This window comes from Hypanus sabinus, chromosome 4 (genome assembly GCF_030144855.1).
Source record: "Hypanus sabinus isolate sHypSab1 chromosome 4, sHypSab1.hap1, whole genome shotgun sequence".
Classification (NCBI taxonomy): domain Eukaryota; kingdom Metazoa; phylum Chordata; class Chondrichthyes; order Myliobatiformes; family Dasyatidae; genus Hypanus; species Hypanus sabinus.
Window position 1 is genome coordinate 167895475 of NC_082709.1, and position 16564 is coordinate 167912038.

At 41.6% G+C, this 16564-nt stretch overlaps 1 protein-coding gene across 1 annotated transcript in view; it reads right to left on the reverse strand.

Moving 5' to 3' along the window:
• Positions 1–2332: 2332 nt before the first annotated feature.
• Positions 2333–16564, reverse strand: part of LOC132392189 (uromodulin-like 1) — a 113146-nt gene continuing 98914 nt past the window's right edge. The window contains exons 27-31 of the mRNA XM_059966034.1: positions 11728–11870; positions 6694–6924; positions 5767–5926; positions 3490–3580; positions 2333–2532 (exon numbers count right to left, since the gene is read on the reverse strand). Coding sequence (XP_059822017.1) covers positions 2345–2532; positions 3490–3580; positions 5767–5926; positions 6694–6924; positions 11728–11870 — 813 coding nt within the window. The 3' untranslated portion in view covers positions 2333–2344. The remainder of the gene's footprint in view (positions 2533–3489; positions 3581–5766; positions 5927–6693; positions 6925–11727; positions 11871–16564) is intronic.

The window sequence follows — 16564 nt, forward strand, 5'->3', positions numbered from 1 at the left end:
GACAATATGAGTGAGGTTGATGTTCTGGAGCATGTTGGTATTAAGGGAGAGGAGGTGTTGGAGTTGTTAAAATACATTAAGATGGATAAGTCCCTGGAGCCTGACAGAATATTCCCCAGGCTGCTCCACGAGGCAAGGGAAGAGATTGCTGAGCCTCTGGCTAGGATGTTTTTGTCCTCCTTGTCCACAGGAATGGTACCGGAGGATTGGAGGGAGGCGAATGTTATCCCCTTGTTCAAAAAAGGTAGTAGGGATAGTCCAGGTAATTATAGACCAGTGAGCCTTACGTCTATGGTGGGAAGGCTGTTGGAAAAGATTCTTAGAGATAGGATCTATGGGCATTTAGAGAATCATGGTCTGATCAGGGACAGTCAGCATGGCTTTGTGAAGGGCAGATCGTGCCTAACAAGCCTGATAGAGTCCTTTGAGGAGGTGACCAGGCATATAGATGAGGGTAGTGCAGGGGATGTGATCTACATGGACTTTAGTAAGTCATTTGACAAGGTTCCACATGATAAGCTTATTCAGAAAGTCAGAAGGCATGAGATCCAGGGAAGTTTGGCCAGGTGGATTCAGAATTGGCTTGCCTGCAGAAGGCAGAGGTTCGTGGTGGAGGGAGTACATTCAGATTGGAGGGTTGTGACTAGTGGTGTCCCACCAGGATCTGTTCTGGGACCTCTAATTTTTGAGATTTTTATTAACGACCTGGATGTGGGTGTAGAAGGGTGGGTTGGCAAGTTTGCAGATGACACAAAGGTTGGTGATGTTGTAGACAGTGTAGAGGACTGTCGAAGATAGCAGAGAGACATTGCTAGGATGCAGAAGTGGGCTGAGAAGTGGCAGATGGAGTTCAACCCGGAGAAATGTGAGGTGGTACACTTTGGAAGGACAAACTCCAAGGCAGAGTACAAAATAAATGACAGGATACTTGGTAGTGTGGAGGAGCAGAGGGATCTGGGGGTACATGTCCACGGATCCCTGAAAGTTGCCTCACAGGTAGATAGGGTAGTTAAGAAAGCTTATGGGGTGTTAGCTTTCAGAAGTCGAGGGATAGAGTTTAAGAGACGTGATGTAATGATGCAGCTCTATAAAACTCTAGTCAGGCCACACTTGGAGTACTGTGTCCAGTTCTGGTCGCCTCACTATAGGAAGGATGTGGAAGCCTTGGAAAGGGTACAGAGGAGAATTACCAGGATGCTGCCTGGTTTAGAGAGTATGGATTATGATCGGAGATTAAGGGAGCTAGGGCTTTACTCTTTGGAGAGAAGGAGGATGAGAGGACACATGATAGAGGTGTACAAGATATTAAGAGGAATAGACAGAATGGACAGCCAGCGCCTCTTCCCTAGGGCACCACTGCTTAGTACAAGAGGACATGGCTTTAAGTTAAGGGGAGGGAAGTTCAAGGGGGATATTAGAGGAAGGTTTTTCACTCAGAGAGTGGTTGGTGCATGGAATGCACTGCCTGAGTCAGTGGTGGAGGCAGACACACTAGTGTTGTTTAAAAGACTACTAGACAAGCAAATGGAGGAATTTATGGGGGGTTATATGTGAGGCAGGGTTTGAGGGTCAGCACAACATTGTGGGCTGAAGGGTCTGTAATGTGCTGTACTATTCTATGTTCTAATCCTCCAATTTAATCCTAGCCTAATGACCAATTAATCTCCAACCGGTACATCGTTGGGTTGTGGGAGGAAACCAGGGCACCAGGAGGAAATCCACATGGTCACACGGAGAATATGCAAATTGCTCACTGGCAGCATTAGGAACTGAACCCGGCTCACCTGTACTGCAAAGTTTTGTCCTAACTTCTACACTGCTGTGACACCCCATCACCTTTAAATGAACAGGAATTAATCTAGAGAATAATATTTCCAGGGATAAGGGATTGTAATATCTGAGCGACCATTGCAAAAGGACATTTGATACACTTTTTTATGGCATCAGTAACTACAAGGTGGGGATTAATGTTACCTGGAGGGAGGAAGAATTCTTCCAGTGGGGTAGCCTCCTGACGCAGGGAACTGCTGTTGCTTATTTTAAGGGAGATGCACCAATGAATGGATTTAGAAGTTCAGCTTATTTTACAATGAGTTGAAGGAGGGTGAAGGCACGACTGCCAAGGGTGAAGCAAGGAAAATAAGTCGGCACTGTACACAAGGCCAGGATTGCAGGAGTACGGTACAGAAATCCAATAAAGCAGTAGTGACGGGGAGAGGGAAGGTTTGTCTGAATCGCTTTGACCAAAACCACACGGAAAGAGGAGGATAACTGATAGGGTTTTCTACGACAATCCTGGTCATGGTGTCCTTCCCGCATCATCCGGGTTACTGTTCCTACTTCATCAGTAGTTGTCGAAAGGCTGGTAGTCCGGGCCAGTGGGCTGAGCAGAGAGGCTGCGGCCCCATCGGGTGTACACAGTCATCAGAACCGCAGATATCACCACAAGCGTCAGGCAGAGGAGAATTCCGAGGCCCACCACTGCCTTCAGTGCCATGATATTTTCATCCAATTCCACCACGGGCCTACCTTCTGTTAGAAAATAAAAGCACAGATATTTTCAGCAGTTCAATAACACGAATATCACTATGGACGAGAAAACTGTCCTTGAAGTAATAATGCATTCACTGGTGCTACAGCAATGTATGTATTAGTAGCACAAGACTGGTGAAATGCTGGCTTTATTCCTGTTTGGGTGATTTTGGGGTTTAGCTCATTTAGCAGATAACTTTGGCCACCAATCTTCACATCTGAACGTGGACTGTAGATTTGATTTTTAATGCAACTCTGAACAATAGGATCACAGACCAGGCAGACCAGGAAACAGGCATTTCACTGATCATCTGCATATGTACGAGTCCAATCAACATTCCATTGCATGGAATCGACACTTGGTTTGTGTGTGATAGTGGGAAGATTTTAAATAAGTATCTGTTTGAATGTCTTGAATTTTCTTTGATCTTTAGCACATAAAACATGTGTAGTGCTGGGCACAGGCAGACCTTTCCACCAAAATGATGCCTGCCGTACCTTGTTTTGTCAAATGCTTCATTTCTACCAGTACTGTTCTCTGGTAACTTCATTCACACAACAATTCCAATAAAATGTTTTTCCTCTTTTTCCCCATATAACAGCAATAAACCAATTCCAGTGGAAGCTCCTGCAGTTCCAGTCCAAACGCATTATTGCTGTGTCATGTCTGCATATTGTTTGACAGCAGCTCTTGCACATCGAGCCTGATATAATTGAATGGAGTTAGATGGAATCCTGCTGAAGAAATACGTACTCCCTCAACTACGCCAAACAGTGTACGTCTCAGTTTCTGACTGGTATTGGTGGCAGATGCCTTGGACTATTTTAGCAGCATTAAGTGTCTAACTTGATCTGACAGCAAAGGTCATCGTTGTCCCCCACTGTGTCCTGCCTTTGACTGGAATGTTTGCTTTGGGCAAGACAGCTCCTGACTCTTGGGAATCCACCGTCACTTACCATTGCTATATCTGCGATGCAGGGGCCCAAGTGACACAGTCCTCTTTGCAACAACTTCAGCATCCTTGATCAAATGAGAGCCGGTGCATGACTGGTTAAAAAAGACAAACAAAAAATTAATGAGAAGCAGCTCAGCTCCATTTGGGGAGTTTACCTCTGTCCAGGACAGGCAGCATATTCCCTCCCCCACAGATGTACCATGGCCAAAGTATCTACAAATACACTGCAGCCATTTGCCACGACAGCTCCTCCCAGACTCATAATCCTATCCACATTAGCATAGCACGAATACAGTGCCAGCAACACAGATTAAATCCTGCCGCTGTCTATAAGGAGATTTTACATTCTCCCTATGACTGCATGTGTTTCCTTTGACTGTGTCGATTTCCTCCCACATTCCAAAGATGTGCAGGTTAGGTTTAGTGAGATGTGGGGCATGTTATGTTGGTGACAGAAGTGTAGTTGATATTTGCTGGCTGCCCAGCACAATTCTTGCCGATTGGATTTGAGACAAATGATGCACTTCACTGTATATTTCCAAGTACATTCGACAAATAAAGCTAATCTTTAAAAAGGTTAGATAGATAAATAAATACATTGATAAAAATAAATGCAAACATACATAAATAAATGAACAAACAATCAGGCACAAGGACAAGGACAGCAGGTATCTACGGCCTTACCTGTGGTTTCTTCCAAAGCCCCCTACCACCCTGACTGGAAATATATAATGAAAAGGGTAGATGGGTGGGATTAGCGTGTTTTTTCAGAGCCTCTGGAGGTTTGTTGGACAGACTGCCCTGCAAAATTCTTTGACAATGATTGGCATCCATTTCACTAGTTTAACGCTTCACATTTCAACTTAGGTGCAAGAAGAAAAATAATGCACTGCAGCAACGCCCCAAGCTGGCTTCAACAGCGCCTCTAAACCTCCTGCTTTTCCCAATTGCAAGCATTTCTGGGGTCTGGAGCTGGACATAATGAGGAGAATCCAACACTTTCCTTGAAGAATATGAATGAAAAGGTATGAATTTAAAAGTGCAAGCTGCCTGCCAAGTCAAATTTATTGTCATGTGTACAACTACACATACGCACAGGAGCAGTGAAATACTTTCCTGCTGCAGCAGTACAGCGACCGAGCATTAAAAGCAAAACATTCAGAAAAGAAACACAAATTAAACAAGGACTGTACAAGAAAGAACACAACTTGAACCAAAGATTGTTCCTTGAAGTACAAATTGTTGCTATACTTGTGCAGTGATAAGGTTGTGCAGGTTGGTTCAAGAATCAAATGGCTAAAGGGAATTAATCGGTCCTGAAACATGGTGGTGTGGGATCTCAGACTTCTGTACCTCTAGACTGAATGCTGCTGCAATAAGACAGCATGACCCAGATGTTGGGGGATAGAAACTTCAGATGTTGCTGTTTTGAGGCAGTGCCTCATGTAGATACTTTCAATGGTGGCGAGGGATTGGGCTGTGAGGGACTGGGTTGAGTCCACTACTCTCTACAGTTTCTTATGCTGCTATCTATTCAAATTGCCATTCCCGATCATGATGCAACCAGTCAGGATTCTTCCAACATTCATCTGTAGAAGTTTGTTAGAACGTCCAGTGACATGTCAAATCTCAATTTTCATTTTTGTTCCTCATTTGGGAGACCAGCCATCTTAGTCCCAGACTGCTTAAATAATCTAAATTGAATTCTATGAATGCAGTGGGACTTAAATTCATATCTTTAGTTTCTTTAGTCCAGACCTCTGAATTAATTGTCCATGTATTTAACTGCTCTGCTGCCACTCCCAAGTATGAAGATTTTCATGTGGAGATGAACTTGCTTTTGGATAGTAACTTTTATATCCCAAAGCACTTCAGAGCCATTGACTTACTTTTGAAATCTGACCACATTTATACAGCTGCCAATTTACACCCAGGGCCCCTCGAGTAATGAGTGCATTACAGTCTAGAAAATCAGCTGCTCAGGGTAAGATTTGTACAGGATCACTATGAGGAATGACTTTGTTATTGGTTCTCTGAAACAAATTCAGTACCACCCAAGACTCAAATGGGCCAAAATTGTCCAAATGACTGGTATGGTTTCAAAACAATCAAGCCCCAGTCTACGATAGCAACTGAGCCGAAAACATCAACTAATTGTGGTCTAACTTGGAGGCAAGATTGTGTATATCGTTCAAATGCAAGTAAAAGGCAATTCGACATTTTCGGAAGGTGATCCCATGCAAAGAAGTGGCCCAAGGAAACAAGGAACTAGACTTACCGGCCGGCAAATAGATCCATTTGCTTCCAAGCAGACTTGAGTATGGCAGTGTATATAGACAAAAGGCATGCTAATGAATGAAAATACTTTCAGAGTAAAATTTGCACTAGTGGAGTTTCCGTTTTCAGACATTTTTATCTGTGATCCTGGAACTGGGCATCTGAAATAGGAAAAGGCAAGAGAATGTATTCAGAATTAAGCAATTAAAATTTATTAAATAAGACTCAGTGCTGGGCCTGGACTTCAGCTATTTAGCAAATTCATAAGTTCTGCAATGGTGAAGAGGAGGAATTACATCTTGTTATTGAAGAATAGATCACCTTGACATACAGGGATAAGAAAAGTCTTATCCACACCACCTGGTATATGCCTAGTGGACTGATTACTGTGGCTATAAAATGAACCTATTTGCCCTCATTGCATGGAAGGAAAATAATAGTTATTCCATCCCATCAACATTATACTGATGATGTTCCCTGAACAGATGACCTGGATGGATGATTTAGTCAAAAAAGGGATCTTTGAGGGTCTTCCCTCAAAGGAGAAATATTGGCAGTTCTCTCTCTCTCTCACACACACACACACACACACACACACACACACACACACACACACACACCAGGCAAAATGCCCAACAGTCCAGCTGCCCATCTGAACAATGTTGCAAGGACTGCCTTCAAGCTAGAAGAAGATGACTAAATCAGAACACAATAAATAAATTATATTTCAGTACATGAGTTCAAACCTTGATTTAATAGATAAAAGATAATCTTTGGTTTAATGTGGTCTTTCACGTTAATATATAAAACAAGCTACCTGGCATAATTTGAGCATTTCCCCATCTCCTGTCCCAAACCTCAGCCAATATCATCCAATAATATCCATCTCTCTCCATCCCCTATGTGCTTTTTGGCATCTGTCTCTTACCCGTTTTTGATAATACTGTGCAAAGAGTCGCTAGTTGCATTGTTGCTTAGCGTTGCCCAGCACTCCGCGAGGACCAACTTGGCTCTGTTGTCTGATGTATCAATCGAAATTTGTATGGACACTTCATCATCAGGATCTAGAAGAGGGTTCTCCAATAATGTTTGGTTTCCATTGAAGGTTTCAATGCTGGCTGTGTAGTTTCCAGTTCCTTCCAGGCTTATGCTATTTCTCCTTGAAGCAGAAAGTAAATTGTTAGGAGTCTACAAGGGAATTTGAACTTTTAAAAAAGTGTTCGGGTTCTAAATTAATGTATGAAGTCAGCTATATTTCAAAAGGACCACCAGTTAAAGAGGGTAAAGTCAAATTGACGCAAATCAAACTTGGCCTTAATTCAGGAGCATTTTCTTCAAATGCCTTCAGTGACATTCTTACAATAATAAATAGATGGAACTAAATACAAAAAGGTGGAAATTCAACCTGATTGAATATTGCTAAACATGGAGTTTATGAAAGTCTGCTTTGAAATTTGAAGTCCGTTGAACAAATACCATTGATATTACATTGAGCCATAGAGTCAGAGAATTTGAGAACATGGAGAACAGACACTTCAACCCAACTCAAACATGCCAAATAAGTTGTCCAACTGAGAGAGCACCAATTACAGTACCTATATTTGGTCTATAGCATGTTCTATCCATGTACCTATCTAATTGTCTTTTGAACATTGTAAGTGCTTACTAGAGATGATAAGGTTCTACTTTGGCTATTTTGAGGATCTTTCACAGCTACTTATTGACTGCAGCTTTGTCTGCAAGGCCATAATTCCAAGCAAACTCGATTCCTAACCACCAAACCTGACACTCAACAACTCCTTTGAAACTAGATCCTTAATTTCCCAACCAATAGATCAGAATATATAAGGATTAGTAGCAACACCTCCACTACGATTATCCTCTACACTTATGCCCCACAGGACTATGTCTTCTGCTCTACTACCTGTACACTTACATTAAAAATCCAAAATAAAAACAAAGTTCTAGAAACACTCAAGAAGTCAGGCATAATTTTTGTAAAGAAAAACATAGGGTTAATAGCTTAGGTTTGTGATTTCCAATTTTACTCTACAGGTAGTGCATGACCTGTTGAGTATTTCTACCACTTTGTTTCAATTAGGAAGATTTCATTATGGACCATGTGCAAATAACTAGGAGTAGTATCGATCACACTGCTACAATGACAGGCATGTGCTATAATGAGAGATTGGACAAAGCTGGGTTGTTCTCTCTGGAGCAGCAGGGGCGAAAGGGAGATCTGATAGAAGTTTGCCAGATTATGAGAGGCATAGAAAGAGGAGATAGACAATATCTTTGTCCCAGCATTGTAACACCTAATACGGGTTGAATACCTCTTATGCGAAATGCTTAGGGTTGGAAGTCTTTCCAATTTCAGATTTTGGAATATATAATGAGAATAGATTGGGATCACCATCATTTCCAACTCTGAATTTATGTGCTACCTGTCTTACACTTGTTCATCACGCATATGTACTGATTCAGCTGTTTGGTGTGTTAGATTTTCATGGCAACTGCCTTGGCAAACTCATCAATGAATCTCCCTGCTGCTTTTTGATCAGTAGATCCATTATCACCACCGATCTGTGCCTTTTCCTAAATTTCTGCAATCAGCCTGCTGAATATTCACCATTCCTTTCAGTTTTCAGTTTCTTGTGATAGATCTTAGCTTGTTTTATGATCAGCATAGGTTCATTCTGATGTTGATGAATCCATTCTTTTAATTCATGATTCAGATTGTCATTTTTTGTTTTATGGAGTGATTTTCTATTTCTGATTAACTTCTGTTTATTACATATGTGAGCGCTTCGAAGAATTTCATATTTCAGAGGTTTTTGGATTTTGAAATTTCGGCTAAGGTGTACTCAACCTGTACCAAAGGATATGTACTCACGGTGAGAGGCAGTAAGATCAAAGAGATGTAAGGAGTAAGTTTTTTTTTAAACACAGAGTGGTGGATGCCTTGAAATCACTCCCTGGGGTGCAGATAATGGCAGATACATTCATGAGTTTTCAGAGACCTTCAGATAGTCACATTAATGTGAGGGAAATGGAAGGGTATTTACATTGTTATTAGTTTAGCTGATATTTGACTACTAATTTATTGAATTGAATTGATGATACTTCTAACATCCTTCACATACATGAAGAATATAATCTTTATGTTATATCTCTGTCTAAATGTGCAAAGTGCACATCATAGTAATTTATAATAAATAGAATTGTCAATTTACTATAGAGTACATTCAGATCAGCATGAGTTAATCAGTCTGATGGCCTGGTGGAAGAAGCTGTCCTGGAGCCTGTTGGTCCTGGCTTTTATGCTGTGGTACTGTTTCCCAGATGCTAGCAGCTGGAGTAGATTGTGGTTGGGGTGACTTGGGTCTCCATTGATCCTACAGGACCTTTATACACGCCTGTCCTTGTGAATGTCCTGAATCATGGGAAGTACGCAACTACAGATGCACTGGGCTGTCCATACCACTCTCTGCAGAGGCCTGCGATTAAGGGATGATTAAGGATTTAATTGGTTCAGCAGGACATTGTGGAACGAAGGACCTGTCCCTGTGCTGTACTGTTCTATCTTATCAGTATGGGTAGGGTGGGTTAAAGAACCTGCTTCCGAGCTTTGTGACTCTGCAGGCCTAAAAGTCTCTATCTTAGCAGCCAGTTATTTAATTCTAATGGGTAAAGCAGCAAGAGCAAAACTGGAGACTACTTTAACAAAACAGCCGAGTTGGGTAAACTGAAAGGTAAACTCAGTTGGAGTAATTAGCCTACGTCATTCACAAATGTCCTGGCATGCTGTAATGTCTTCTTCTGTGTGTCCAACTAGTTTGGATTAGATGGGATGCCAGGGCAGAAAATACTGTAAGTTACAAACTGTGTGCCAAGTCAAATTTTGGATTACTGTGGCTCTTGACACCATAAGTGAAAGATTCAGTCATAAGGATGGGATGCAACTAATGGCATGGAGTCATAGAACACTACTGCACTGATACAGGCCCTTTAGCCCATCTAGTCTGTGACAAACTATTATTCTGCCTAGTCCCAACAACCTGCACCCAGACTTCTTTCATCCTTTCATCCATCTACCTATCCAAATTTCTCTTTAATATTGAAATTAAATTTGCTAGCAGTTCATTCCACATTCTCACCACTCTCTAAGTGATTACTTTAAATGAAGTTTGTGCAATTCAGCATTTCCGACATGACTTAATAAGATGTTAAGCAATCTAATGGACTTGTCACAATGGTTCTGGGGATTTTCTAGATAATCCCAACTCTCAAAGAAAAAAAAATATTGAATGAATACAGCTACTCCTGGAAATACTCAGCAGGTCAGGTCACATCTATGAAACAAAGTCAGCATCTCAGGAGGGGAGCCTTTTGATAGATTTGGAAAGCAGACAAAAGAAGCTTGTTGAGCTCCAGGGAAGGAGGACGTCTCTGACTGGATGAAAACATGGTAGCCATGGAGATAAACTATAAACAGTTACCTGATCAACGAGTGAAAGATAACAGAGATTGGGAACACATGCAAAGGAATGTGGGAGTTGCAAAATGTAGAGCAGGAGAAAAAGCCCAGCAGGTCATGAACTAAATTCCATTTTCTATCTGGACACGCAGCAACCTCTTCACTCCATTTTGAATTGTAAAACTTCAGGTATTTGACTTTTTCAGTCTAAATCTGTAATATTAACTGACTTTTTTCACCCCCCCCCCCACCACACTTTTTCCATTTGTTTTCTTTCTGGGAGAGGAAGACATGCCGGGCCTAACCTGGTGATCTACATTTCACAGCTCCATTCTGTTATCTGGGTGCCAATTCTCCGAGTGTTGCAGTTCTCTCACCCCCAAGTAATCTGTTTACAGTTTATCCCCATGGTCATCCCAGTTTCACACTATAAGAGACATCATGCCCTATCAGAGGCCGTGGGCTGGATGGTGGGGGTTAGGGCTCAGTCTTCCTGGTCCCAGAAAGTGGTGGATTCAGCCCAGTCCATCACAGACAAAACCCTCACCACCAGTGAGTACACTTACATGTATATTTACAGTGATTGAATGGCGCTTTGACCAATCAGCTAGTAAGGATGCTGTGTTAGTCCAGCCTACCAGTGACGTGGCTGAAGTCACACTGCCTGATAGGATAGGGACACCTGGAGGGGTGGGACCATGGCCAGGCCATATCTTTAGAGAAGGGGGGAATGCTGCTGAGGGTGAAGACTTCAAAGACCAGTTCTGCGAAGTTGGGGAAAGGAGTTGTCTGAGGTGAAAGGTCTAGTGGACCCTGCAGTTGTTGAGTTAAGTTCTGAGCTGGTTTTGGCTTTTACATCACTGGCTGATCAATGCCAAGGTGTACCTGTGGAGAGCCACAGTTATCATAGGCTGAGAGTGTTCTCTGGAGTCAAGCTCACTCCCAATGGGGAAGAAGAATATGAGGCTTGGGATAAGCAGATATCTCAGCTACTGGATAAATAGAGTGCTCAGATAATATGAAAAAACAGATAGTGGTAGAGAGTTTACAGGGTCTGGTGGCTGATACAGTGAGGTTCCTGAACGTAGAAAGTTCGTTAGCCATGTCATTGACACAAACAATGCATTTCCCTTTATGTTTCAAAGTACTGTACATGTGACAAATATAAAATCTTTATTAATTGGAGACGTGACAGTTTTTACCTGCCAGCATGTACTCATCCCCTCCCCCTTCCTCTTTATTCTGGCTTCTGACCTCTCTCCTTCTGGTCTTGATGAAGGGTTTCAGCCCAAAACGTTAAGTGTTTCTCCCCTCCTTAGACACTGCCTCACCTGCTGAGTTCCTCCAGCACTTGGGTGTGATGAATAATATTAAAGCAATTTATGACGTGTCGTCTTTTCATTTAAGCCTCATGGAATTAAAGCCAATAAGCAAACCTAAGTTTAATACGAGTCCCTCAAATCAGATTGAAATGGGACACCTTACCCATTTGGAGCATAGCCATCAGGAAGCAAGAGGCTGTTGTCAAACGTGCAATTTACAGGGACCGCAAGATTATCACCAGCAGAGACTGTACTTGAGGAAACAATGTTCTGTAGTGTCGTTTTCACCACTGTGTGAGTGTCATTCTGGAATAAGTGAACACAGTAATCAAACAGTTGTGCAGAAATTAAAGAACGTCACTTCATTTAACACATTTGCGGAAATTAAATGTCATAAGGCATTTAATGGGGGAATTGTCACATGGAAATTGATACCAATTTTTATAAGTGGAACGGATGTTCAACAGTTCAATCAAAAGGACATAATATAATATGAAGAAGCAGGGAATTTTAGGGAATGGATTCTGGCATGTAGATTCTAAAGATCTGCAGCATGGACATTGGTGGTGGAACTAGGAAAGTGCTAAATACCAGAATTATAGAAATCACAGGTTTTATAGGCATTTTTAGGCTGATAGGAGTCTATTAGCTGAACCGCTTGAAGAACAGAACAATGATAAGAAACTTGTTGAATGTCACACACATCCCAAGCCAGCAACAATACAATCCTACGCTTAGTCCCACAGATAAAGAGGGTGCTGTAGTAGTCTGGTGGACTGTCTTCTACCTTACTGAGGCCCATCAACAACCGACAGACACCTCCTCCTACTTACCCCTCGAACAGGACCCACTAAGGAGCAGCAGGCCCCTGTCTCCTACACCATCACTGACCTTATTAGCTCTTGGGATCTCCCATCCACTGCCACCGACCCCATAGTTCCTGCACTCCACACCTCCAGTTTCTACCTCGTACCCAAGATCCACAAACCTGTTTGCCCAGATAGACCCATTCTTTCAGGTTTTTCCTACCCCACTGAACTCATATCTGCAGACCTCAGCTCCGTTTTATACCCCCGGTTCAGTCCGTTCCTACCTACATCCATGACATTTCACACGTTCTGGATCTTTACAATGATTTCAGGTTCCCTAGCCACCATCATCTTATTTTCACAACTGATGTCCAGTCCCTATACACCTCCATCCCCCACCAGGAAGGCCTCAAAGCTCTCCATTTCTTTCTGGACACCAGACCCAAACAGTTCCCCTCTACCATCTGCCTAGCTGAACTTGTTCTCACTCTTAATAATTTCTCTTTTGTCTCCTCCCACTTTCTGCAAATGAAAATTGTAATCATGAGCACTCACATGGATCCCAGCTATGCCTGCCTGTGTGTCGGCAATGTGGAACAGTCTATGTTCCAAGCCTCCATTTTCCCTACGCTACATCGACGACTCCATTGGTGCTGCTTCCTGCACCCATGTGGAGCTCGTCGACTTCACCAACTTTGCCTCCAACTTCCACCCTGCCCTCAAATTTACCTGATCTACTTCCAACCCTCTCCTTTCTCAATCTCACTATCTCTCTCTCTGGAGACAGCTTATCCACTGATGTCTGTTATAAACCCATGGACTCATAGCTACCTGGACTATACCTCTTCCCACCCTGTTACTCGTAAAAACGTCATCTCCTTCTCTCAATTTCGTTGTCTCCGCCAAATCTGCTCTCAGGATGAGGCTTTTCATTTTAGAACAAAGGTGATATCTTCCTTTGTCATAGAAAGGGGCTTCCTTTCCTCTATCATCAAGACTGCCCTCAACCACATCTCTTCCATTTCATGCACATCTGCTCTTATCCCATCCTCCTGCTACCCTACCAGGGATAGGACTCCTCTTGTCCACACCTACTATCCCACCAGCCTCCGCATCCAGCACATATTTTTCCACAACTTCCACCATCTCCAACGGGGTCTCACCACCAAGCATGTCTTTCCCTCCTCCCCATTCTCTGCTTTCTGCAGGGATCGTTCCCTATGCGACTCCTTTGTCCATTCATCCCTCCCCACTGCTCTCCCTCCTGGCACTTCTCTTTGCAAGAAGAATAAGTGCTACACCTGCCCCTACACCTCCACCCGCACTACCATTCAGGGCCCCAAATAGTCCTTCCAAATGAGGTGACACTTTATCTGTGAGTCAGTTGGGGTCATGTACAGTATCCAGTGCTCCCGGTGTGGCCTACTGTATATTGGAGATACCCGACATAGATTCGGAGATCATTTTGCCCAGCACCTACAATCCGTCCACCACAAAAAATAGGATCTCCCAACGGCCACCCATTTTAATTCCACTTTCCATACTCATTCTGATAGGTCAATTCATGGCCTCCTCTACTGTCACGATGAGGCCACACTCAGGTTGGAGGAGCACCATCTTATATTCCGTTTGGGTAGCCTCCAACCTGTTAATATCGATTTCTCAAACTTCTGGTAATGGCACCCCTGCCCCTTTCCTTCACCATTCCACTTCCCTTTTCCCTCTCGCATCTTATCTTCTTGCCTGCCCATTACCTCCCTCTGGTGCTACTCCCCACTTTTCTCTTTTCCATGGCCCTCTGTTCTCTCCTATCAGACTCCCCCCTTCTCCAGAGCCCTGTATCTCTTTCACTAATCAACTTCCCACCTCTTTACTTCATCCCTCCCCCTCTAGGTTTCACCTATCACCTTGTATTTCTCACTCCCCGCCCCCAACTTTTAAATCTACTCCTCATCTTTTTTCTCCAGTCCTTCCAAAGGCTCTCGGCCCAAAATGTCGACTGTATGTTTTTTCCATGGATGCTGCCTGGCCTGCTGAGTTCCTCCAGCATTTTGTTTGTGTTGCTTGGATTTCCAGCATCTGCAGATTTTCTCTTGTTTGTGATTTGACTACTCTAGTCTTATTCTCTCCCATTGTTTCATCCGTTATGAATGAAGGTTTTTAGTTCTGCCCATTTCTGAATCCGTGGGAAAATTAACATTAGCAGCTGTCAAAGAGAAGTTGAACCTTTAAAGAGCAAACATGAGAAAATCTGCAGATGCTGGAAATTCAAACAACACACACAAAATGCTGGAGGAACACAGCAGGCCAGGCAGTATCCTGACAAAGGGTCTCGGCCCAAAACATCGACAGTGCTTCTCCTTATAGATGCTGCATTTCACCAGCATTTTGTGTGTGTTGCTTGAACCTTTAAATCTCCTTTTGGTACCTTGACCAGTGAGTACTAGACTAATGATGCCTTCTGTTCAAGTTGAGGTTGTAAGCCTGATTATGAATTTTAGATCATAATCAAGGATCAAATTTATCCACTAGATGCATTCTCGTGTTAGGAATTGTTACAGTATGTTGACGTGACATGCAACAAAAATAACAGTATTCAACAATTATAAAGAATAAAGAATCATATCAAAATAATTATGCATAAAATAGTCAATAAAGTTTGAGTTTAAAGGACAGATATGGAATAAAGTATACATAAATAAATAAACACCAGCATGTGTTTAAAATGTAAACATCATTATAAAAAGTGGCTTAAGGTGTCTACAGTACAGTATAGTCACTAAAATGGTTGATCAGATTTTTAAGCTGCCATTAAGTTTTTGTTTTAATAGTGCTCTAATACTTTCCAGAAGGGAATTTTTGGATAAGGCAGTTTGCATGGTGCGTAGTGTCCGCAATGATTTTTCTCACCTGTTTCTTTGTCCTGGTCATATAAAAGTCCTGCAGTGATGGTAGACTGCAGACAAAGACCTTTTCTAACAACCTAAGTTTCCATGTATTGTGAGTGGTTGCTGGACCAGAGTAGACAGTAATGGCTGATGTGAGGATATTCAGCAGGATGGCAGAAAAATATTTCTCAATGTTGAGATTACTTTGTGAAACTGGGAGGGACTACTAGACTTCTGTGCATATTCAGGTTAACGTCAAATTCCCAAGCTGCTCCTGTGAATCGTTCATTGCAATGTCAACATTATCAGACATGATATAAATTATTGATTAAACCTGCAGCTAAATTCTTTGAAGATCTTGTTTGTAATTCCATAAAGATCCAAATGACTATTTAAGTGTTCTAAACCATAAGTACTGCTTAGAAAACTGTAATTGCCAGAAAGTCTATATTACAAAACTGGAAAGAAGTAAATCCTCCTACCACATCTCAGTGGTTTTCTCAAACTATTTCTTATCTGAGTTTGGAAAAAATTAGAAGCACTATTTTTGATTCATCAATTAAATTTGAAGAAACCTGGGGACCGTTCATTCGACATTTTCATATGAATTAATTTGACCTTTTTCAGACCTTCTTTCTGCTTATTCTTGTTCAGGTATGGAGTTCCGGAGTTTTTTCTTGACACTATCACATACTTATAAACTGTTATTATTGCCCATGTTAGTTTAGTTTAGTATTTTTTTTCAATATATATTTTCTTTTATGTATTTTCAAATTTTTTTTCTTTTGATGATTATTTTTGGTTTTTTTTCATATATATTTATATAGACTTGATTGATTAATGTACCTTTTGTTTGTTGATGTTTAATAGGATATTATTATCCTATTACTAATGTAATTTCAAGTCTATTGAATTTATAACCTATTCATTATTATGTTATGTTTTTTCTTATATATATATGAAACTTAATAAAAAGATTGAAAAAGAAAGAAAGAAAAGAAAGAAAACTGTATAGCCCTAAGCAAAATGTACTTTACTGCATGTTCTTTGTAATTTCAAAAAATGGAATATTCCAAAATAAAGGGAATTATGTCTTAAATGTTTGCTTTTGATACTTCACTTTCTAGTTAGATTGAATGTACGTTTTATCTGTAGTTAATACACTATCAAAAGATTTTGAAAGTAAGTTTAAAACTACTTGTCCTTCCTATTGTCCATCTGAGAATTCTTCACTGTGGTTGGACAATAGATAATAGACAATAGACAATAGGTGCAGAAGTAGACCATTCGGCCCCTCGAGTCT